At 41.3% G+C, this 26,334-nt stretch overlaps 1 protein-coding gene across 1 annotated transcript in view; it reads right to left on the bottom strand.

Moving 5' to 3' along the window:
- Positions 1 to 26,334, bottom strand: part of PTPRF (protein tyrosine phosphatase, receptor type F) — a 307,937-nt gene that overhangs the window by 179,319 nt on the left and 102,284 nt on the right. Inside the window, exons 3-4 of the mRNA XM_009287280.1 lie at positions 24,909 to 25,054; positions 22,011 to 22,152 (exon numbers count right to left, since the gene is read on the bottom strand). Coding sequence (XP_009285555.1) covers positions 22,011 to 22,152; positions 24,909 to 25,054 — 288 coding nt within the window. The remainder of the gene's footprint in view (positions 1 to 22,010; positions 22,153 to 24,908; positions 25,055 to 26,334) is intronic.

Below are 26,334 nucleotides of genomic sequence, written 5' to 3'. Positions count from 1 at the left end.
AAAAAAAAAAAACCCCCAAGAGGTGATGCAACCGCCCACCGACTGCCGCACAGTCAGTCCCTGAGCAGTGATCGCTGTCCCCCAGCCAACTCTCCCCAGCTTATATACTGAGCATGACGTCACATGGTATGGAATATCCCTTTGGCCAATTTGGGTCAGCTGTCCTGGCTAAACTCCCTCCCAGCTTCTTGTGCACCTCTTCACTGGCAGAGTATGGGAAGCTGAAAAGTCCTTGACTTAGTATAAACACTGCTTAGCAACAACTAAAACATCAGTGTATTATCACATTATTCTCATGCTAAATCCAAAACACAGCACTATACCAGCTACTAGGAAGAAAATTAACTCTATCCCAGCTGAAACCAGGACACAAATGAACCACTCACTTCTCGTGTTTCCCAGAAAAAAACGTTCTAACAGTGAGCTCTCCAAGCCATACCACAGGCATCTTCAGGACAGGGGCTCCTTCTGAAACCCAACCGCAAAGACAGAGAGCTCAGGATAGCGAATCTCTGTCCCGTACAAAATAAGAAACAAGAAACAACAAAGGTGAGTCCTAATACCAGCCTGTGCCTCATCTGTCCTTTCCTTTCTCAATCACTGACACAGTCTGCAGCACCTCAAAGATTTGAGCCTTCTTTTTAATATTACAGATGAGGAAGGTGTTTATCTTCCTACGTATTAACATGCTAGTTTAAACTGAGTTTCAAGCAACCTCTCTCTGGAGTCTCCTGAAGGTTCACAGGATGGCAGTGGAAGACTTCCAAAGATATGGCCAGTTGTCTCAAATCTTGCCTTTAAAATTCTGTAATGGGCAAATCGGATGTTTCGGGGGTGGGGGGCTGTGTCCTGACTGCCTAGCTTTCTGCAAAGGACAGAGTCTGCAACTAAAGCAATGCACCTTCCTTTCATTCCACATTAAAAATGAGGCCCAGGTCAATGTGTTAGCTGTGAAGAAACACAGAAAGGACAATGTTTGTGTATTCCAGTTCAACTTTTTCAGGTTCGTGTGTAGTTCAATGACTGCCATGCTGAAATATTCAGTTTTCCAGGGACTTTTCCATCTACTGCAAACATACTTCATGTTTTTTTTTTTTTCCCCCCCCCCAGCCAATATGACCTGTGCTATTTAAGGCCCTCTAAATCTTTCTTAAGACAACAGCCTCTCTCGCTAGGTTGCCAATCTTTAACATTTTCCCAACAATGTTTAGACCCAACAATTTTTTTTTATTACTCCTTGAGTTACTGCAGTGAGAGTTTAAGGAATATAAGCAAATGAGACAGAGTGTGCAGCAGCCAAAATGACAGATGAATGACATTTGGGAAGGACTGACAGTTAGGTGGAGATGTACGTAAATACTCATGCTCCCGCTCACTGATCTCAGACAGCGCAAGGGGCTTGGCAGCACTGGACAGACAGGCTGCCTTGGCTGGGCTAACCTGCTGTGGGAATGCAGCATTTGCTCAACAGGGTAGCAAAACTTCTTTGAGATGATATAAATCTCCAGAAAGCTATGACACTCATCCTTGGAGAAAAGGTAAGAGTTAGTACAAGCGTTGTTTTGCTCTGAGCAAGCATTTCTGCACAAATGTGCTACTCCAGAGTGACAGCCCATGCTGTTAGACCCCTTACCAGCAGTTTGCACAGGGCTTTACGGAGTTAAACATGAAGTATTCCTCCTCCTCAAGGTGCTTGCAGCCCATAGCACACAGATCACGCAGAGAAATTAAAAACAGAACTTGGGGATAGGAGGGGTGTGAGATAATGTATCGTTTTATATGGTCAGCTAAGCAGCAGCGTTGTGCTATCAGTCCAGCACAAGGGGGAAGGGAAGGAACAGGGCACTTGGGAATAAGGACCAACTGATGAATGCAGGAAGCCCATTTCCAAGGCAGTGAAGGTACAAGCAAGGATACAGTACACAGGAAGAACGTGGCTGAAAGAACAACATGAAAAAAAAGCGAAAGGACTTACAGAAAACTCACAATGGCAGTAAAACGCCCAGTATTATACAGAAGAGACAGAGATTGGTGCGAGAGGGCGTTTGGCAGGCACAGGCATGAGTGAGGATGGGCCAGTGCCACATTACTGTTGCATACATAAAACCAATCCTTGTGGTAGCAAAGAATAAATCTCCTGTTTTGCAGAAAGATGGCATGCATGGGCAATGAACGTTGCTGATGGCTCCTCTAGTCTTGGGACAGCATAACCTGAAAGGACCTCACTTCCTGCAAGAAATGGCAGTAAGATTTGCAAGCTGCTATTAGGGTTCTGTCAAATTAATGAGTCTTAAGGGTATGGAGTTCTTCTCATTAATACAATAAACTGCTGCTATACTGATACAAGCTCTTTCCAGTTCTAATATTGATAGAGGCGTTGTGATCTACACTGGCATTACAATTTATGTCCAGTCTGGAGACATCCCTTGTTTTATAGACATAAGGCTAACAGGTTGGTTAGAGGTCAAAAATGAAGAAACAATTTTCATCATTCTTGATTATCTTCGAGAGATCCTGAAGCAGATGGAAGCTGCTCAGCCATTCAGCCGGTGTTACATATTTCACTCTGACAAGGCTTTGGCATCATGAGCAGAGGGAAACCTGAGCAAGAGCATTTCCTCCCATTTAAACCTTCTTCATTATTAAATCTTTCAGTCATCAGCAGAGCATTTCTTTGGTGAGGTTTGGTTGTTTGGGTTTTTTTTTTAAGCAAAATAGAAAGTTTAAGTTACCTCCTTTTTACATACTCAGATCAGAGTCTTGTGACATGTTCTGGTTTTAATTAATAAGGCTGCCGGATGCTGTGGATCACTGACTGTAAGACAAAACTAATTCCTCTTTAGCCAAGCACTGCTAGTACGTAGCATACCCATACATCCCCAGGTATTTGCTAGTGGAATGAAAGCTGGTTACAGCTATCTGGCTCAAAATTAACTGACAGCATCAGCGCAGATGCCATTCATGACAAGCTCCATCTCTCAAGTCAATAATAACTGTTTACTAAATTGCCTGGTTTGCAAGGTAGCCCACCCTGAGCTACCGCCTCATATCACAACGACATCTAAATAATAAATGGTAGCTCTATTTTATTCAGTGAGGCACAGTTGAGGCTTTGCTAAATTTAACCATCCAATTAACCTAGCAACATTCATGATTTGAGAGTTTTCAGAGTTCACTACTTTTGAGGAGGAAAGCTCAGTTACACCAATTAACATTCTCTCTCTAGACTGCACAAGCAGCTACTTCCCAGGTCTTTCTGTGGTTTGAGAGGCAACGAGAACAACCAGGAGTCTAGCACCATCTTTTTAAGCTCCCCAGATGAAGACGACATTCTTCCAGGTAATGCCAACCCCCTGACTTGCTCTGGGCTCACATAAAAATAGACATACTCTACTGCTTTACCAGTGGTGAGAAACTGTTGCTGGCAAAAAATAAAACAAAACAAGTTTCAAAGACAAGTTAATTTTTTATAAAATTAACTATGATGTCTCAGCCCAAACGTTTTCATTAGCTGCAGCACACAAAAGAGTCACCATTTCTTTTTAACCTTAGGCTAATACAAAACACACATATCTCCTGCTGGCATGACTGCACACATTTCTTCTGCAAGCTCAGTGCAAGAGGCAGTATGCCCAGAGATGGGCAATGGAAATTCTTCAGGTCACTTCAACCCAACATAAATACACGTCTACAGTATCTGAGCAGCAATCACAGTGAATCCTGTTACATCCAGCTGGCTTTTCCTATCACACACAAAGCTGTCTTTATAGAAAGAGCTACCTTGTAGCATCTCTCCTTCGGTTTATGCAGATCACACTGCAGACCACAAGAGTGCTCTGAATATTAAGCTACCGCACCTAACTTTTTAAAAAATAAATACATAAGCTGAAGAGGAAAAACAGGGGAGACTTGGCAGATGCTACCTGGCTATTTTATTCCAAACCTCTGGTGTATTCTCACATGTCTTTGCAAGTAGGACAAGAACAAGGCACCTGACCCGAAGCAGTGGGATCTGAGCAGTCACTTCCCAGCCAACACAGCTGCTACAAATCCAGAGCTTTTGCCTTTCGATTACTTGCCCCCAAGAACAAAAATACAAAGGATATCGGACCCTTGAGGCAGCACAGGGAATACAACTTTCCCAAACCCTACTCTAAAATTCTGGGAATTTGTAATGGATTTTGAAACACTCATCCTCGGATTTCACAAGGATGGATTCTTTCCTGGACCTCTTCAGTTTAATCTCCTTAAGCCTGGAAGTTAAATCTTCATCTAGAGTGAAAATATTTTACTGCTGTAATCTAGTTACGAATATTTACACAATTTGCCCCAAATTCTCTCATTACAGCTGCCATTCTCAATTATTCACAGGTAGTGGTACATGCAGTTTCCATGGAAACCTGCAGCTCACGACCAACTGATGCACAGCCAATTGCGGGCAATGGGCACTCGAGCAGAACTGGTCGGCTGTGTAATTATGCTGGTATTTGACATCTCAAACCTACAGGTAGCAAAGGACTAGTTTACATTTCAGTGTCTAAATTTCAAACGTCTTAACTATGCCAGGAAGCAACCAAGACCTTGTATCTCCCAAAGCATAATGAACTTGATGAGGAGGCTGTAACTTTTATGACACATCGCATTTTCAACATTTCACTATCATTTTCTGTATTTACCACTGAAGTAAATGTCAGATTACACCACCATAAAGCCGGTCATAAGTGATTCACTCCATTACACTTCAGGACCTTCCATACTTTTAACTAGTGAATCTGTGCCAGTAATTTGCCTGAGAATATGCTGCCTTTTTTTTTTTTCCTTTCCTTCCTGTAGTAGCTGCTTTATTTTACTAAAAAAGTGAATATTCACATGGTAACGCTCCTTGTTCCTTTAAGCTTCTTTCAGCATTTACCATTCCGAATGTTGTGGAGCCTCAAAAGCAGGTATCTTAAAAACATTTCAGTAGCTCCTTGGAAATGCTCTTTGGGTTATACTAACGCACAACAGAATAAGAGTATATCCTTGTCAGGCAGAGTTGTGAAGACATGCAATATTAAATCGCTGAAGCCTGGCCATAAAGCGAGGGCTGCCCAGCTATTACCCCATGCTCTCTAAGACAATAGACTGCGCTATTTTTCTGTTTGAAAGACTCACGCTTCTCCCTGATATACGACGTTCTACTGAGTTGCTGACTCTCTCCAGGCACCAGCAATGCTTCATCACCCACACATATTTTCACACAAGCTCCTTCACATTTTTTTCCATGCAGTGCCCCAGGCTAAGGCAGAGGCTCTTCCATAGCACATTGAGCAAGACACAGGCCTCCAAATCCTTCTTTTCCAGTTTGATCTCCTCAGGAGTCAAGCAACGATTATGCTGTAACCAGTGATAGTCCTGGCGATCGTTTTGTCTCTGCGTTATCTCGTGCCATAGTTACAGGTTTGTCCATATCCATCTACTGCCCTGTCTCCTACCTGAACTTTCAGACCCCTGAGGCAGAGCTCACTGTAGCACGGTGTGTCTCCATGGCATGCTGTTTCATGAGGTCTTCTACAAGGCTCTGCAATCAGAGCTTTCATTAGTCTAATGATGCAGTCAACAATGGCCCATGAGGTTGCTATGCCCTCCCTGTGAGCTGAACCTTCCTCCTCTGCTGCCATCCAGGAAACCAACTCAAGCTTCACCACAAGTAAGACATCACAAGACTCACTTTTTTTACCCAGGACTTTTCCACTTAGCATAGTCTCAGGATGGGAGTAGCAGATTATGTTCCTGGTGTAAAAAACCTACTGAGTTAATCCTACATGGAGAAGAGCCACCTCAGGTACAGTTACAGAAGTAGCACCACTCAATCACATCTAGATGCTAAAGCAAGGAGCACTGCTCTGACTGGTGGAAATACTCAGCGCTACGAAATGAAGCTCTAACTAAAGTCAACAGATTAAAAACATTTGTTGCACCTGCTTTGTTCAGAATTTAGAGTTTGCCAAATGTAATTTCCAAACTATTAGTTTTGGAAAATCCTCAAAGCTCATAGAGGGAACCCTCTACACATTACTTAATAAAGCCAGACTGGTAAGGCACTTGCAAAGTATCTTTATGAAAATCAACAGCTCTACTGGGAGAGCAGCAAGTGGAATGCCTACCCTGCACTGCTGCACAGAGCAGCTGACGTGACAACATACAGACAAACATGTCCTGAAAAATGGCACTACGCTCCCCTTCCCTGAAAAGCATCAGCAGATCACAGGCAGACTTCTTTTATAAAAATATTGTGGTATATTAATAACCAAAAGGCTGCTATTAATTCTATCATTGAAGTAGAAGGTTATCATCTAAGACAGCTGACCAGCGGACTGAAGATATGCACCGTCAGCCTCAGGAGCTGTACTTCTATTTTAAGCAAACTTTGGACTTCTGCATATTTACTCTCTTAAATGGTACTCAGTGGAAAGGCAGTAGCATTTCAATCAGAAACAATGTTCACTTCCCCTTCCTGCCTGGGACTGAAAAATAGCCTGGGAGACACGCTGGAGATGGGGAGAAACACCAACAAAACTTCCTACGGTTTAGCCATAACTCTGCTGAAACCTGTATTTAACTACAAAGCCTCATCTCTAAAGATCACAGTCTTTAATGAGTATCTGTCAAGAGTGTCTTGAAGACAGAATGGCCTACTACAAGAAATGCCAAAATAACTTAAAAAATGCCGAAAGGGTCACGCTAACAGTAGCACTACAGAGTCATTGTTAACTGTGTAACTATGGAGTCTGGGTAATTTCTGCTGGTGAATCTTATGCCTGTACCACTCCGCCTGCTCTTCTATAGTAGCTGTAAATTAGCAATTAATGTCACAAGGAGAACAAGTTCAAACTTTGTTATCTGGCAGTGAGGTCTAGTTTCCATGAAATCCAGCACTTCATGTCTCAATAAACTGAAAAGTGCATAAAGTAATGAATCACTAGGTTATATTCAGATTCTGCAGATTTCATTTTCCAGCCACAGAAAAACACCACTTGCCAGGCTTAGAATAGCAGCACTGATCTAAAGGACAACAGTGCTGCAATTTTTAAAAAAAATGTATACCATAAAAGAACAGGTTAAGTGATAAGAGAAGGCATTTCAATTCTACATTCTACGACAGCTTCAGTGAATATTAGTGACGCAGTTGTTAGGAAGGTGGAGAAGATGAGCTGTCAAGTTTTGTGACTTAACTTATGTTTCAGACAGTTTCATTAAACACACTGACTTTTTTTTTTATGGACACCTTTTATGTATTTGCCATTGGTCAGATGAAGGGACCATCTGGCAGCACAGAACTAGATGGGACATATATAAAAGAGCAAGAAAAGATCAAAAGGACCAGGTCTGTCTGGCTCAGCTCCACTCACATCTCAATTTACTCCAGCATTGCTTATGACTTGCATAACTGACAAATAACATCTCACTTGTGTTAGGACTAAGTGTTCTAAGAAAAAATGGGAAACTGGCTTCAATCAAGTCTCGATGGGTTACTGTCACTTACTGTCCTTCATTTGCATCAAGTAGCTCAAAATCTTGAACTGGGGAGCCTGAATATTAGGGCAGAACCACTGATCCAGGGCTGAATTTTAGTGAGGTGCCATTGTAGTGAGTGGAAAATTGCCTTGGTGCTCAACAGCTTTTGATATTTCGCTTTGCTGGGTAAAAGCCCTTAGTCAAGTCTGGAGATGAGGGACGTGCATGCTTCTGCTGCCAAAACTGATGTAAGGAAGACCTGGGTGCAGCCTTAAACAGTTGTACAAAAAGGCCTTAGAGCTTTTTCTCCTCATCATAGCTACTAAGGCAAGCTGCAAAGCACATCCCGCTGCAGGCCTGCTTCACAAACACGAAAGATCTTAGGAGGATTATAAATAACGAAGGCAGGCTGCTGCTACAAACTGCGGAGAATTAAAGAGGCAACATCCAACAGATTATATCTGAATACAAAACAGTACAAAGTAATCTGAACACAAGGAATTTGGAGGGGGGGGGGAAGACCTTCTGAGTCACGGAGGCCAGTTCCCTCCTAGTGCACATCACAAAACCCCTCCTGAAGTTTCATCTTTTATCTAGTCTGACCCTGTGCACTGACTCACCTGCACAAAGAGAGTTTTCCAGATGTGTTCTCAGTTGCCACAGGAATGAGCAAAAACATATGCTTAACCTGCAAGATGGGAGACAGTCCTGAAAGATGGCAACTCAGCGGGCTCACAATATTCATTTAATACTGTGACAGAGAAGGTAAAGGAACTCCAGGGTGCTGCCCAGCCCTGTTTCTACTGGATGAGGATGCATGATTTTGCTGTTGCAAACAACGTATGTTAGATCACAACGTATGTTAGATCACAACTAAATAGACCAGCACTTTTTAGTACAGAAGACACAAACAAGGATGAGTGCAATAAAGAGCTGTTAAATCCAGAGTCCCTTCTAATAATAATAATAATCCACTGTCCCTTCTAATACAAAGACTACAGGGCATCAAATGATATTAACAACTAACAGGTATTTTTTCACAGGCCACATAGTTAAGCTGGGAAACGTCTTGCTATGGGATATTATGCACACCAGAAGTTAAAGTTCAAAGAATAACTGGATTCTTCTTTCATTAGTTTGACTAAAACCACTATCTCTAGCTCAAAAATGCCAGAGGTACACATCAGTAGAGGCTAGAGAAGCATGTATTTGGAGGAATCATCGCTATAAGCATGCTCTGTCCTTACACACTTCCCCTGGCATCCAGCACTGGCTCTTGGAAAAGACAGTGGGATAGACTGACCTTCGGCTTGAATCATTGCGGCTGTTTCTTAAGGCAGTAAAATACAGTGTGAATTGCAACGCGTGCATTTCCAGAATAGCACGGAGAATTTCAAGATGAGCTACAAAAGCAAGCCAGGAGCTAGAAAATAGGCCATACAACAGGGGCTTACCAAGCTCAAACTGTTCAGCTTGTTGAAGAGAATTTACAGAAGCTTACATGGAAAAAGGGATCTCAGAGAGACAGGGCAGAGAAGAGGGTTTACAGTCTCAGAAAGAGCCAAATGGCTTGGATTAAAGTTGAGATTATACAGTTTCAACCCTGGAATTACATATTAATTATTGGAATAAACTGACTAGTTAGTGCTGGACTCACAGTTGCTTTGCACTTTTTTTGATGATATAGTATATAATTTCTTAAAGACATCCTTTAATCTAGCTTTCAGAAATATCTGTATGGCTGAAACAAAGGATATCCAAGTGAGAGATGCTAGACATGGACCCTCCTACCACAGAGCCTACAATCAAATTGGAAATGGATACAGAGCCAGGTACGTTGGCTGGTATGTGCTTGAACAGATGCAGTCTGCTCTCCCTGGGTACTCCCTGAAAGGCCTGAAGCAAGAGGAGTCTTATGGGTTTGTCTGCACTAGAAAGTGGTATTAGAGACAGAATGTGATCACAAGGAAATGCATTAACTACACAACACGGGCATAACCTTACCATGATTGAACAGTGGGCATAGTTTGCCTCATCAATGCAAAGCCATGCTCCATCAGACAGACAACTCCGCAGATTTCTGCTTTGATCAAATACAAGTCTCTAATAAGGACCAGTCTGAATAGTGGTTTGAATAAGGGGAAGAGACCAGGGGTAGGTTTAACAATTAAGTTGTTTTACAGTGTTGCCACACATTTTTGAACTGCTGGTGCCAATCAGCCCGTAAGTCAATACGCTGAAAGTTGTTGAGGTGTTCTGGGACCTGCTAGGATGAGAAGCTTTAGATTAGCTGAGTTGTTAGCATTAAGCTGGGAACCAAGTCAACGACACCTCAGTCAAACTTCAAAAATCAAAACTCAGAATCCTGAGCAAGTCAGCAAACGAGCAAATCCTGCTTTTGAGCCTGACATGTTCCTCATGATTCGGTGCAGGAAATAACCCCATCTGCTGTAAGCAAACACCAGGAGAAAGCACGTGACATTGAAAAAAGTGGCAGCCTGCAGAAAGTGACAGACATCACAACTCGCATTCTGCAAGGCCAAGGTTGCTGGGAAAATCAAATCTAGCTATCTGAAATATGGATAAAAGTAACAAAAATAGTACAAGGAGAACCAAAAGACTTTCCCTCTGCCAACCACGACAAATGGCTCAGTAATAACAAAATGTCAGTTGGCACTTGAAGCACAGTGGATGGCCAGACAGAAAGTGCGTTTTTAAATCATTAACACATTGGGAACACACAGATGTGCAGTACAGCTACATCTGTGCATTGTAATTTCTACAGTAGTCACAACTTAATGAATCATCAATTGTGACAAGATCAATGAACCGAACTGAACAACAAACTAAAGCTAGTAAATTCATGCCCAGAGCAAGAGCTAAGGGTTTATTTTATTATTTTTTTTAAGCACTTCTATAATTTTTACTGTCTAATTAGTAAAAACATGAAACATGAATCCTCCAGAATCCTTTTCTCCCCCCCCCCCTTTTGCGAGTCCTACCGCAAAAGATAAAGATTTTATTCATGTTTGCTAAATTCAAGTTCAGATACTACTCATCCGATCAGCAATTTCTTCCTCAGGACTATGAGCACATGGCAGGCAGAAGTTATAATGTTAGGACGTGTACTACATGCCAATCAGGTGGACTCTGATTAAGCCTACCACCTCTAGGCAAAACAACTGCTGTTTTTTCCATGAGGCCCACATTATTCCTGCAGGCGAAGCGTCAGCTAAGGTTCTCTGCAATGCTACTTTTTGAAGGGACAAATTCACATCCAAATCAAGCAACCAAATCATTTATTTGTAAAGAACACACACTGGAGTTTCCCCCTGGCCTCAACCCATTCAACAACTTCAGTGCTGGGTTTGCTGATGACACATCTACATGCATAATCTAGCTAGGTTTCATGTCAGTGATATTCTTATAGAAAAAAAAGCTGTCCTAATTAACCTCCTGGCAGGAGGCAGAAGACAACACCCAATCTTCTTACAGAGAATGGTCCATGCAGGCAAGGGCACTCCCTGCTGACCTCTTTACTCTTCCAGGTGAACCATTTTGATCTCTACCATATGTAGGCTTTCAGTGGATTGGTACTTGCCAGGGGTTCAGCTGGGCTCTTGTCTCCCTTCCAGACAGGCTCCAAGGGACAGCAAGCTCTCTGCTTTGCCTGGCTTGTTTGTTGCACATTAAGCATGGAGCTCCATCTGGAAGGCACTTCCTCGAATTGTAGCACTGCTGGCATGCACTACTCTTCCCTGCTGGGACTCAAAGTGAAGGAGATGCAGGCTCACTTTAAAAGGCTCACTCTGTTCCTCCTCCTGCCCTTCTTTATACCGGATATCCTGTCATCTTGGACTACGCATTCCCCAATTCATTACCTTCCCCTGCAACAGCTTTTGTTAATACCACCCTGTGTGCAGTTCATGCATTTTTCATCAATATGTTTATGATTTCTATTCTCTCTTCAAGGACTTTCTCCGCACTGGGACCAACTGTGGCATTGTCTAAAGCAAAGAGGTATAGAAAAATAAATTCCAGTATTGCCTTGCTTGCAAACAAAGCACCATTTTGGAGCTGTTGTACCAAAAAAGCAAGACTTTGGGTTTTTAAGGTCTCCAACAGGTTAATGTTTCCAGCGCCTTTCCAGTGGTCTCAAATTAGCTAAAAGGTCATAATGCCAGTTCTGTTGTGTGTAGGGCTTTGTGTGGCTAGTTTTATTTAAAGCATTCTGCATCCTGTGCAGACAGGCACTCTTATCACAGGGAAATTCCCCCCAGTCCCAGCTGGGAACAGCAACACAACAGTGAACATTCGTACACTACAGCTGGATAAAGTTATAGCTCTGATTGCTATTTAGACTTCTCCACTCAACTCATACACCAAAAACTTGGAAAGGTTTCATCCAGGCTGGACCCTTGTGATAAAAGGATTGAAGGAACAGAGCACAGGATTAGCATGACAGATGAATACATTGCAGTGTTTTCCCATGGCATCATCCAACCTGCCTCATCAAGGCGCTAGATGATCTTGGAAAGACAGATCTTATTATACCTCACACCCGCTGGTTTTCCTTAGGATAAAGGATTTGAAAGAGCTATTCTGGAGCTCTGGGCAGAAAGAATCTGAGCAGGTGAGAGTGCCAGAAAGAGTCACTACTTTATTATCCAACTGAAATATCCACAAGAATAAACAGCTGTTAGAAAACTCCATGGGGAAGGTGGTGTTTTACTACTACAAGATTAATACTTCTATAAAGATTCTCTGGGCTTCTAAGACAGCAAGTAGAATGCATGTATTTTAGATCATCTTTATACCAAAAAGTCACTAACAGCTCAAGTAACACATTAACAATGAACGGTCACAATAATTACCTCCTTGCATCCAAAATTAGGGCCAATTATTCCTTTTGCTCATTATCTCGGCACCGCATTTTAATAAGCATCACAAATGTAGAGCCTTCCTGACACCAGACTGTATAAAAACAATAGGAGATCAACAAGAGATCCGTAAGGACAACTAGATGTGGGACTTGTGAATAAGCATGACGCACAGAAACCAGCTGTCACAATGATCAATATTACAGGTCTTTAATGCAAAGCCAGCTTTGTTTTGTACAGTCAACATCTCAGACCAAGACCAAAATGTGGCCCATCAGCAGCAATTATGTGATTTTCCTTTTTCTGCAGGAGAGGAAGTTAAAGTACTTGTGAAATGTTCTCTTCCACAGGTATGGTAAGTGACACATGAAGTATATTACTCCCTTACATGGACATCCTCTCTTCTGAACAGCTGTTGTTGCTACAGATTTATTAGCATGCGTTGATACTCCAGTGTCACATTTTTCTGGCTTTCATTTTAAACCAGTGATTTCTCCAAGAATGATTTAATTGGGGCTGTGATTTTTTTTTTTTTTTAGTGAGAGGAAAAAGGTAAGGCACAGAACATAAGCCCAAGATGACTGTATTAGAAACTTTCTTGCATGCAGAGATTTATGATTTCATCGCTGTAAGCACTGCATTCCCTACGGTCATGGTTATCACATTCTGTTCTCTCCATGCTCCATTTTCCATTTAAGAACTTACTCTCCAGTTCTATTAAGTGGATATATTCTCCCACTTCTGCAGAAGAAGTTATAGAAGATCACTGTGGTGTTATGTCTTCTTAAGTGCCTTCGTAAGTCATGGCATACCAGTAAATGACAACAGGTCACTAAGCTTTGAGCAAAGAGCGCCTCGGTTATGAGCAGATATAGAAGATAATTTTGCCAAAGTAGTTATGGAATCAGAAAGGCTTTTCAGGACACCTTGCTCTTGCCCTTCCCTTTTTCCTTGGAACCAAAGCAGATAATCCATATGGCATTATCAAGCAGTGTTTCCCATTAATTTCCAATAGCTCAAACAATGAGCTACTAACTCTTTCAGAAGGCTATTCCACAACCTAACAGACTTCAAAGACTCTACAAATACATACCAGCAACTAACTTTATTAGTCAGCAGGAGATAGCAGCAGGACTGACATACAAGCTAGAGAGAGCACATCTGTCAATAACAGGTTGCTACAGACGCTCTCAGAACGAGGCATCTTGAAAGAGATCCAGCAATAAGAAAGGTCTTTTGAACCGTCTGATGATAAAGATCTACTATTTTAGCTTCTGATGGTCACCAGTAGATGTTAAATCTGACAAGAAATGTGATTTTTTTATTCTGACAAGGTTTACAGTTACAGTTACTCAAATTATCTAAAGGAACTAAGTTCTTGTTTGCACGTTCCGGATGAATTAAATACATTTCCATTAAAGTGCCTTTTACAGTAAGAAACTGATTAAGTTATAATTGTGGGTTTTCGTGTCTTTTTTTTTTCTTCTCTGAAAGACTTCTAGATCAATGTATACACAATTCATTAATAAAAGTATTTTCTTCTGGCTGTCAGTCCTCCAAACTCAATTTATTATCTGAGAGTCACCAGGTCCAGCCTCAGCCTAGTTATTACCAGATAAACATTTTGAGAGCCAAATCAGGGGTCACTGACACCTAATCAATTCCACTCTCTTGTTCACTTTTTTTTTATTAGTAGTGCAACAATGGTCTCTATCAAGAAGTTCCTCAAATATCAGTTTTGAAATGACTAGACGCATTAACAATCTCTGCACAAAAGGCAGGTATTAAATTGACAGCATTGTGGAGATGCTGTAAATAAAGAGGACAGTCAAAAAAATCAAGCAAGAAGAGTCAAATCACCTTAAGTGACAGGGGTAATAGGAACAAACATAAGAAATACTAAAAAATTTTGCTATAAGCCTGGCACATATTGCTTGGAAACAAGAGGAGAGAAGACAAACGCAGGTGCATTAGAGAAACGCAGAGAAGCTGTGCTAGCCAGTGACCAACTGAATGAAAAAAGCAACTATGATCCTAGCATACATCTGATGGTGTATCTCCAAAATCCATGGATCCATCAGTGCTTTTGAAAAACACTTGCAAGGCTCCTTGTGTGCACATCTCTACTTGGGCGTGTTCAAAAAAAAGACCCTGAAATCAAACAGGAACAGGTGCAGAATAGGACCACTGAGACCAGGAGAATCAAAAAGACGACTGGCAGATCATCTATGAAACTGATGTGGGGATTTTACTGCAAGGGGAGGCTTACTTGGCCACTTTCTGGTACAGATTAGGACATCGGCTAGCACACATCTCAACCTAAACACCCTCATTTTCCCAACAAACGTTTTTACTTCAAGATTTACAACCTGTTACATTATACCTATGTTATTCTTGCCTTTTCTTCCTCTGTAGTATCTAGTCCAAAAAGTTGATGGGACACACATCTCCTCACACATCTTGGCAGCCTTCACTTTGTTGCTCCACTATCCTGCCCTTTTTAGACTACCACTCTTTTTAGCCTAGGCCTGAGTCAAGGTTTCCGCCCTGGTTTACTGCCTACCAATGCCATCAAAATCCCAGCCCTGTCTAAGCTTTCAGACATTGTTGTGGCCACGAGGGTCGGGGCACATGGGAATACCAGCCTTTCTGCAGTGACGTTAAAGGCAGTGCTGGTGGTTGCTGCCTCCCAGCTGGGACCGATGATCTGTTCCAACGGAGAGTCAAAACAGATTAGTTTAAACCACAGACGATTTAATCTAACCTGTCTGATTTCAAACTGGAACAGAGACACAGAAGCAGTCATCTGGCCATCCCTAGTCTCAGCTGGGAGATAGCAACCCACAGGGATGCCTCCCCAACAAGACAGAAACCTGCCTGCATGAGCGCATCTCTGCCAGAGAGTTAAACTAATCTGTTTGTGCCTCATTTACCTACTGGAACAGGCTGAATGTTTTGATAGCAGAGCAGCAGTAGGAGAACAGCCCGACACACTTTCCATGACAATCTCACAGGAAGCTGTAAGATAGCACAGAGTGAGAAGCAACCTGTCTCTACACCCTGAGCCCAAGAAAAGAGAGAAAATAATGCCCAGGGCTCAATTATCAATTGTCGTAACAGACAGAAGTTACCGGTAGGTTGCCACAAGGCTCTGAAGGAGCATCCACAATTCTGAATATCTTCATGAGGGATTTGCAAAATGGAGTAAGTAGAAAGGAGACAACTGTTATTTGCAACAAAAATTCTTAGCTGAACGTGATTTCCAGTATGAAAGTCAGCACTTATAAACTGCTGAATAAACGTGGAATAAATTGTGTGAGACAAGGAGCTCTGAGAAGTCTTTTTACAGGATATAACTGTGCACTTACTACTAAAACTGCACACTTACAACTTAAAGCTACCTGGTACTTGGCAATACAAACCCTGCCTTAGAGCTTTTGTAGAATTCTGTAGAATATACTTCCTTCTTGTTTGTTTGACACTTAAAGCTCACTTGTTTTTATCTGGGAAGTCCTTCCTGAATCGCAGGTGCTGTTTTTGGGTGTTGCAATATCATTGACGCCATTTGCTTGCTGATAAGAATGTGACAACATCCCACCCTGTTACAGATGTAATCTCATAGGACCTCATTTGAGAGGCAATATGCAGAAACAGCCACTTGCTGTAAAAGAAAAATGTTCTCAAGATTAAGAGGTCAGTACCTTTTCAGACACAAGGTTTTATGGGAGTGCACAGCTCCAAAGGGGTCAGCTTGGCATTAACTATGTGATATTTCATTTAAAACTTTTCAGAGATTGTATTTCTTGCTTCATAAACTTGCGGATGTTAACCTTAGTGCATGGCAGTCTTCTGATGGAACTTGCTATCACGGATACATTATATGGTTATGTGCCGTTAGTTAATCATTTAAACGGAGATAAGAAATGGAAATTATGGCATTTGGGTCTGATACATTCTAAAGATCTGCTGACTCTCCTGTTTGGAGGAGAGACCAACAACACTTAAAACTTCTCTTCACCTGAGAAAATTACTTCTTTGTCTCTCATTCATAGCCATGAAAGTCTTTCTTGTTAAGTATTATAAAAAATAAACTGTAAGAGTAAGACTAACGTTCTTATTGAATCCAATCTTTGAAAGTAAATAAATAAAATGAAGAGAACCAGGAGTTTCACACCTGGATTGAGATGATAGGTGCTCTATAGATACCAAAAATTAGATAGCTGAAACAGTTCTTCAGATACTGTGGCAGCCTAGGTATTGACAGCATGGGATACAATGGTGATACAAGTAAAACAGTTTCTGTAAATTTTCTTGGTCTAACTGAAAGAGATCACCAATTCTGCTCAATCTTCTCTATGCTATGGGACCAAGAGACCACCTCTTTCCCCTTGAACTTTTAGGATTCTTCTAGTCACTGCTCAGTACCTGAGAAACAACTAGAGTTCTTAGCACGATGACAGGGCTCCTAAATTGACTTACCAGACCAATACTAGGCAACCTGCTGTCAAGCAGCACAATACACTCTTTCCACGTAAACATGGTTTATACCGTAATAGCATAAGTCCACATGAGCTGGGATTTACATTCTTCTAGGTGACAACCTAAACTTCTCAAAGAGGCCACCATGAGTAATTGGCCTAGTGTTTCCCTTTTTAACAAGCATGGGACATGCCATGATCCAATGCAAAGCAAACACACTCAGGCTTCTTCATTTCTCTGTGCATCACTGTATTTTAGGACATTTCCCTAAGCAGTGAAGCACGTGGAGGCTCACTGTGCTGCAGCTCTTAGAACTGCTGTTGTTACAACTGCCTGCCTCATACAGAAAGAAAGTACTATTTGGATTGCTTGTGTAGAGAGCAAAGACCAGGAGTAGGACCTCTGCCATCACAGCAGTCTTCCTTCCCAGGGAGAGACCAAAGGAAGTTGGAACATTTAATGAACATGAAACCTGTAGAGGAAAGACCTGTCCTCTCCTGACTAGAGATACGAAGAGAATACTATCAATCCCAGGAGCAGCAGGGTACAGGGAGCCTTAATTCATTTACACAATCAGAATGAGTGCATGCAAATGTGTTCAAGTTCCCTTCTACAATTGTTTCAATTTTATAACGCATTGCTAGAAATTCTTGGCAAAAAGATGCAAAAGCGATGAAGACAAACATGAGCCAGTACAATGATCCAACTGATCCTTTTGTAACTAACCAAACATAAACAAGGATTAAACATAGCTAACTTCTGTTTACTATTCCAATGATAAAAATCACTTTTAGAAGACTGTTTACAAAAAGGACATATTGTTTCAGGCCTTCTGAGATCTAGCTCTCCACAGAAATCATTTGTAACAGTCAAATGTTTATCATTTACAGCATTTCAAACAGGGTAACTCCAGGAACTGGAATGCAGCTGGCAGATGGTGAAAGAAATTAAGCTCATGACATAGTTCAGTAAACAGCAAATTACAGTGAGGTGGAGGTGCTTCCCACCCCAGGACAACTGCTGCAGTTGCTCCACTGAAATGCACCAAAACTTCTCTAACTTCTGTCAGCACAAAGCCAGCCAGTAAAACTTAACTTGCCAGGCTACCTTGAAACTGAAACCCAGCGTGCAAGCAACCCTTTCCTGGCCCTTCTGTCTGTCCTCTTTACCAGGAGCTGCTCTCCTGTGGAGCCCGGCAGTGCTCTCCAGGCAGATAACTACATGCCACAGGATTAGGAGTCTGGGATAGGGGCACAGGGGATTTGCATAGATCTGTGCTGGAAATGGAAATTGGAGATGGTATTTTCATTTAACCTGAAAACAAAGGGAAATGAAACTCTGAATATATTCAGTGTCACCTGGATATGACTGTATGCTCTGAGTTACAGGGGAGTGAAAAAAGACTGCTTGCAGAGCATTAAAGGACCAGTTACAATTAAATAGTTTCCCAATTCTGGAAATCAAAACCTGTAGCTGAATGTCCAAGTTGGAAAGTCCTGGGAGAAGGGACTGATAATATACTTTGTATTTAGCCCCCTTCCTTTCCCAAAGAATCGATATACTCCTCCCCGCCCCTTGAAGACTTTTTTTTACACTGCTTTTCCCTATCTTCCTATTGGGTGGAGACTGCTGGAAACCACAGACTGAAGGTATACCTCGGTGTACAGGCAGCTAGAGATAAACACTGTTACCGTCACCCTTCTTAACACAGCCACAATGATGAACATACAAGGAGTCTTGTGGAAGGACACCATGTAGACACTCCTGCAATCAGCCTGCTGCCACATTCTTCCACGCTGGCATCCTTCCTACTCACATTTCATATAATCTCCCTATTTAAAAAGCTCTGTAATTCTCAACATTACCACTGCATAACACATTTATTAATTTGGTAGTGCCACTAACTGTCCCCGAGGCTTTTCTTGGGAATGTGTGTCAGCTTATTGATTCTAGCCCTCCTCTCCCCGCACTGCTTTCCTCCTCTGCCAGGCAGGCAGGAACGTACTTCTGTGCTGCTTCAGGTCATAATTGGAAAAAAGATAGAAATGTTCAATGTGACTCATACATAATTCAGCTTATCAGCTACCCAGGAGAAATGAGAAGAGAAGGTATATGCACGTCTATTTCTCCTACTATCAACAGGAGAAACAATTTCCAGTTACACTAAGTATACGTAGTTTGGTCACAACAGGATTTGCAGTTAGAAGGGAAAAATGAGCAACATGGGAGCAGAGAACGAAAGGGGAGTAGGGAACCGAATTGTTAAGAGATTCGCTTATGTGAGAATTCCCAGTTCCTCCAGAAGACTGGACTCATGCTTCTCTCTTAATATTCAGAATGGAGTAAGTTGGCAATTAGAAGGGATTATCTGCCTCTGATGTGTAAAACATCACAGAAATCTAAATAAAATAAAGCTCCAGATTAGTTAGCTACAAAGACATCTAATAACAGCCTGCTAAACCCTGACTATGACTTTTGGATTTAATGTTAAGGCCTATGTTCTAAAGAGCAAATTGTGAAGAAGCATTAAAACTTCTTGTTATAAAGGATTTTTAATGTAAAAATCAGTATGTGCTGTGTATTTAGCAGCATGTAACCATGAGGACGTCTATGATAGAGCTTTGTCATGCACCAGGGACGACCGCATTAGTCAAATTCTTGAAAGGAAGTGCAGAATGTCTGCATCATTCAAACTGCCACCTGAGAGCAATTACAGAAATTATTTTAACATCAGAAGCAGAGGGAAAATCCAATCCTAGTTGACAGTCTTCAGGGTATCAAGGGTTCCACGTGAAATGTGTCATTTTCAAATACCTCTACAAAATTCATGTTAGGAAAGCAATGGCATAACAGAAAGGTGGGGCGCACTTACCACTATTTTTTGAGGCCCTTGAGACTAAACACAACCACAACCAGGGCACTGAGTTGCACTATCCACTTTGCCAACACGTAAGCAAACAAAGGAGTATTAATAATAATAATAATTAAAAAAAAAAATCATACTCCCAAAATGCAGAAACAGCATAATGTAAGGCAGATAACACAGAGCAATAAGATAGCATGACTGAAAAAAATACAAACCTGTCCATAGAACATCTCGGAAAAAAGAAATATAAACCGTTTTTTCTTAAATACAAATACATCATAACAGAACTCATCTTCTTCGTCAGTTAAGCCAACATAAGAGGCACATGTAGGTCTTCATCCTCTGTCATCAAGCTCACAACTCTATATGCACAAGCACATACAAACTGTTATACAGCAAATGTTTCTTAGTTTTGCCCATTACCAGAGTGCCCAGCAAGGGGTCGATACTCTTCAGTTAGAGAGGAAAACACAGCCCCCAGCCTGCAGATCGTTTTTGACCTTATGGGATCATGTTAAACTGGCATTACTCCTAATTAAAGGAACTTTCCAAACAGAAAAGCAGGCCCTGTGACTGACTGGTACCGACTTTTGCTTCTGTGGCTCTTAAATAGTGTGCATGTATGTCTTTTCCTGTCTCTGGTGTTTCCTAACATTCCCTATTTATGTGGTGGTCCCCAAGTTTTACCTCATCAGGAAATCAGCGGGAGCACCACGGAGCTGAGAAATACTGTTGTGCTCCTTTATGCAATGCATGTCTCTGTGGGCCTTTGAACATTTAACACAGAGCAAATAAATTATTAGCGTGTGTGTGCATGTGCATACATATCTAAGATACATAAAGGCAACTGCAACCAAAGGAAACAGAAATGTGCTTGGAACAGTTGGGTATTCAAGTATTTAGTATCGCAAAAATCCAGTTGCGAGAACCATTTAAATGCAGATCTGCAAGTAAACTGCTGAAAGAGCTCCACTGAGCTTTATGCATTCACATAGACGGCTGCAAAGGCAAGTAGTAACAAAAAGGATCTGATTTTTTTCCCCCAATAATTTTCAAGTCTGTAGCACCTGTTACCCTATTCTTAACAATACTACTACTGAAGAGTAAGCGGATCCTTTAGGATGCCCCACCTCCAGAAAGAAGATACACAATCACATCAAGTATTGAATGATTTCTGTGATTCCCATCACCACAGTGTCTGAGCACATTACAGTTGTTTAATGTATTCTTTGTCACAGTGCAGAGAGGAAAATATGATTACCTCTACGCTATAAATGGGGATGGGAGAACAAGGGACAATCGATAACTTGTCATCTATGGCTGGCACACTCACCATTGGGATAACCAGTCTCCGCTGATTCAAAATCATACAACAATAAACGCTTTCCAGTCTAGTTTTTTCATTACTCAAAAGTTTCTACATCAATCCATATACACCAAGCAATTTGCCTAGGCCTTTTCCTGCTCGTCTTAATACATACAAGTAAAAAAAAAATCCATTCAGCCAAATGCCCCAGATTTGTAACATCTCAGTACATTTACAAAATCCTATGTATAAACAAATACTACAACACATTGATGTGCTGAAAAAAAACACATTTCCTTAAAAGCAGACAGTAACTCTGACAATCTAATATAAAAAAATCATCAACTGATCACAAGCCTTTTTATATCTAATACACTGTTCTTCCACAAAACATTTCATTTAGAAGAAACAACATAGCAAGCAAAATAAAACTGGCTCATATAGCAGACAAGGATCAAAATCTATTCTTTAACAGGAGAAACAGAATAACAAGTTGTGACTACAGTGAAAAGTAAACCCAGATAAATTCCACATCAAACTCAAAATCTGAAGAGTAACCTGAAAATCTATTCAAGAATTGCGCCTATTTAATCCAGAAGGTGCAGCAACATAGTTTAAGTTTCTGACTGTCAGATACAATTCTGAGATACCCTGAAGATGGGTATTATATCAAAGTAAAAAGGTAAGAAAAGCATACAAATGTCTCTTTAGCTAGACCTCCAAGTTAGAAATGACACACCTCAATCAGAAAATACAACTAAGACACTTTAAAAGAAAGTTCAGAATCTGCAATCCTTTCATGATTGTCTCAAAAATATTAGGTTCTACCACTAGGCGAAATTACAGCAAATGATACAGGAAGAACACAGCTTTTCCAAACCAAGCTAAAATATCACCATGTCATTTAAAAGCACCACACCAACATGTAGCTGCCAAAGCCATGTCTTCTGCCACCTAAGGCATGAAAAAATTTCCCACTTACCTTCTAACACTGTTAATTTGGCACTCGTGTTTATCTCCCCAACACTATTGGTTGCTGTGCACTCATAGATAGCTTCGTCTCGATGAACACGCAGGGGCTGTATCCGCAGAACTGATCCTGATCCATCATCAAACTCAATAACCTTTAACAATGAGAAGAAAGCACTTCTTTACTGATCTCTTCTGCAACAAAAACTGAAAGTCAAAACAGTCCAGGGGTTAAAAACAAAAACCCAAAACAAAACAAAACAAGCCCTTTAAGCTATAAAATACCATGCAATTAGTCAAGCGTTCCAAGTCCAGAAATGCAAAAATTTCAGAGTCAAGAACATATTTGTCCTCTGAGCAGGCCAGAACAAATGAAAATCCAATGAGGTTCTTTATGAATCAATTAAGGTTGACAAATTATCAACCTGGTAATAAAGATGTGAATCTGATGATTTAAAACATCTGAGCCATATTTGCACTAATGGTTTTACTAATCACACTGATAGCAATTTAGTGCCGACTTTCACCTTGATGGAAGAGCAGAATGATATACTCCTGTGGGATTACCAGGAAAATAGCAACAAAACTAGAATAAAACCTTGAGGACCTACAGCGCATGCTAACTCCAGCAGAAAGTGAGGGGGTTTAATGTCCTTTAGCATTGGGTACTTTGCAACTCTGGCATAATCAACAATGATGTAATTACAACTCTTTCCCCAGCATAGTAAATTAAGTCCTTAATAAATCATTGCCTTTCCATCCATCCTGCTAGGCTGCAACATGCCTTACTCTAACTTCTACAGGGAAGAAAGAGGTATGTGTTAGTTTGCAGCTGGATCAGTATAAGCTATTGCTTAATGGCAAGGCTGTGAAGGCACAGCCTTAGGACACTGTTAATGCCAAACTCATCCTTCTTCTACTACTGAGCACAGCAAAAGTTGGAAATATTAACTCTACTGCAGATGGTGACAGCATGAAGGAAAGGCACAAGCCCCCCTCCTGTCACTTGGGAACTGCAGGGGGAGATGAAGAGACTAAGCTATGCTTCGTTCCAGACACATGTACGTCAGCCTAGGACCTGCATTACCCCCATGCAAAACCTTTACCCTATTTTCAAGAGCCCTGTTTAGGAGTGCTTCTCACAGCATAAAGACAAAATGAGCGAAAACAGGAAAGAGAAAAATAATATGCACCACAAGACTCTGCAGTGACAGGAGAAATAGAAAGAAATCAAAAGGTAACCAAGACCACCAAAAATCTGTTATTCCTCACGCTGGAAGGAATAGCCCTTCTGTTCTAAGTAATAGAAACAGCTTGCAAAAACCCCTAATTTGGTGTCAAGTAGCAGCAGACAGGACAGAGAAATGTGAACATCACCATAGTGCATTTTAAGGAATTAATTTTTTTTTTTTTTAATACTCAATTTTAAATTAAATATGAAACTGTGACAAAATGCTAAACTTTCTATAACCTTTACACAGGATAGGGCTACTGCCAAATTTTAAAACAAGACAAAGTCAGATGCAGAGATTAATTCACTTCAGTGATAAGGATTAAAAAGCTAAGGACTAAAAAGCTAAGAGATGAAACAGCAGAAAAGCTCTTTTGCCCTTACTATTCTTTGAACAAACACCCTATGCAAGAGGGAGGGAGCTACAACTACTAAGGACCTGACAGACACTGACCAGAAATGCTGTTCATTTGCTAACGATGGATACCTCTTTTGTGCAATAACTCAGTATGTGTACATCAGATTTGTCTATTAATTTTTCATTTAAACTGAATTCCAATTTTCCTCCAAATAAAGACTAGCTTAGTAATGAGGTAAAATCAATAGTTATCTAGCAAAAAAAGAAAGATACTATTCACTACCTCCTAACACAATAAAAATGCCTCAACTATATATCAAAACTGATGTGAATAAAGGTATGAAATTGCTTGCATAAATGCATATAATATGGCATAGCCCTCTGGTCAGCCACAATAAGTACCAGATTAACTATAAAGGTTATATGTACTTACAAATTAGAATGTTTAAACAGTTACTATACAACAAAACTTAACCTTTATTAGGGAAAAATAACAATGTAAAACAAGATTAAAATTGATTACTTTAATCAAGGTTTTCTGCTCACATACGAAATCATTATTAAAATTGGTGACTTGAATCAATCCATTCTGGGCAGCAAAGTCATCTTGTGCTCCAGTCAGAAAAGCAAAAACATCAAAGGCGGGATTAGAGGAAAGGCAGCAGAATGGTATAAGGGTCACATTTCCAAGGGCAGTTTTAGAGAAAAGAGCCCAACTCCAAAAAAGGAAAGTGGAGAAAAAGGTGGAGAAAGTCAGTGAAAATGTATTTGCTATTTAAAAAATGAACCAAATTGGACCCTTTTTCAAAAGCATTTCTGATACTCTCTTCCCTCTTCCTTCCTCTCAGACTTTAGTTCACAGGGAAGTCAATTCACCCTTCAGAATGACTTTGCCATTCCCCTTCCAAGTGCATTTGTAGGAGGGATGGCAGTAGCCACCACTTAGAAAGTGTTTTGGCATCCCACTTCTGAATTTCACTGTGGATAGCAGGACAAGGAGGTGCCTTATCAATTTTCACAATGAAAACAGAAAATTACTGCTAAATCCAACTCTATTCTGCCACCCAATTTGGTGTAAGCCCCAGTCTCCCATCTGAAGAAGGATGTCCTATGTGTGTGCTTCCAGTATCATGCTCAAAGGACAATGCCTGCTCTACAGATCGCATTGCTGCAGGGAAGGAAACTTACTTTACTCTAAAGCTCTAGACTCTGTATTGTAGTGATGCAGAGATACCCAGGTTGCAATGATGATTATTGTCTAATTAAGACCTGTAAGCATTAGATTGATTACCAAATTTTTATTTTTGTTTTTTTGTCATTACCTCAAACCGCTGAGAACTGACTTTCTTCCCCTTCTTCATCCATGTGATACGAGGTTTGGGCTCTCCTGTTGCCTGACACACAAAAGAGGCCACTCCTCCAGAAATCCCAATCTGATCTTCAGGAGCTTTCATAAACGTTGGCTTGCCTGGAAAAATAACCAAATCACCCCCATGAGGACACAACATCAGATAAGCAAGGAATGTGTCATGTTAATCTAAATTATAAGATAATTGGTGCTCCTACTACAAGTCCATGTTGAATGGCCTCGGCCACACAAATTCAGCGCAGACTGCAACATGACAAGCAGAGTTTCTGCTTGAGTACCTTTTTTTCCTGAAATTAATAAAGTCCATCTGGCTTGCCTGTAAATGAGGGCAACAGAGGGCTCCCTCCAGCCCCCTGGGCATTCATTCAGGCATATGACAACTTGGAACTATTTTTACGGTTGATTTTTTTAATAAATGGATTTTTGCAGGTTTAGAACATGGTCATAGCACTGGAAATTACAGAACAGCTGACACAGCAAACCTACAAAATGTACCATACATTGACATTAGTTTTCATAGACTCATAGAACGGTTTGGGTTGGAAGGGACCTTAAAGATCATCTAGTTCCAACCCCCCTGCCATGGGCAAGGATACCTTCCACTAGACCAGGTTGCTCAAAGCCCTGTCCAACCTGGCCTTGAACACTTCCAGGGATGGGGCATCCACATCTTCTCTGGGCAACCTGTTCCACTGCCTCACCACCCTCATAGTAAATAATTTCTTCCTCATATCTAATCTAAATTTACCCTCTTTCAGTTTAAAGCCATTACCCCTTGTCCTATCACTACATGCCCTTGTAAAAAGTACCTCTCCAGCTTTCTTGTGGGCTCCTTTCAGTTATTGGAAGGCTGCTATAAGGTCTCCCTGGAGCCTTCTCTTCTCCAGGCTGAACAACCCCAACTCTCTCAGCCTGTCTTCACAGAAGAGGTGCTCCAGCCCTCTGATCATCTTTGTGGCTCTCCTCTGGTCTCGCTCCAACAGGTCAATGTCCTTCTTATGCTGGAGGCCCCAGAGCTGAACGCAGTACTCCAGGTGGGGTCTCACGAGAGCGGAGCAGAAGGGGAGAATCACCCTGCTGGTTGTGTCTTCACAGAAGAGGTGCTCCAGCCCTCTGATCATCTTTGTGGCTCTCCTCTGGTCTCGCTCCAACAGGTCAATGTCCTTCTTATGCTGGAGGCCCCAGAGCTGAACGCAGTACTCCAGGTGGGGTCTCACGAGAGCGGAGCAGAAGGGGAGAATCACCCTGCTGGTTTGCTTCTCTTTGATGCAGCCCAGGATATGGTTGGCTTTCTGGGCTGCAAGTGCACATTGCTGGCTCAACCTTGCACTTGGCCTTGTTGAACTTCATGAGGTTCACACAGGCCCACCTCTCAAGCC

The sequence above is a fragment of the Aptenodytes forsteri genome, unplaced genomic scaffold (genome assembly GCF_000699145.1).
Source record: "Aptenodytes forsteri isolate BGI_AS27 unplaced genomic scaffold, ASM69914v1 Scaffold119, whole genome shotgun sequence".
NCBI lineage: Eukaryota > Metazoa > Chordata > Aves > Sphenisciformes > Spheniscidae > Aptenodytes > Aptenodytes forsteri.
This window is presented reverse-complemented; position numbering and strand designations above follow the sequence as displayed.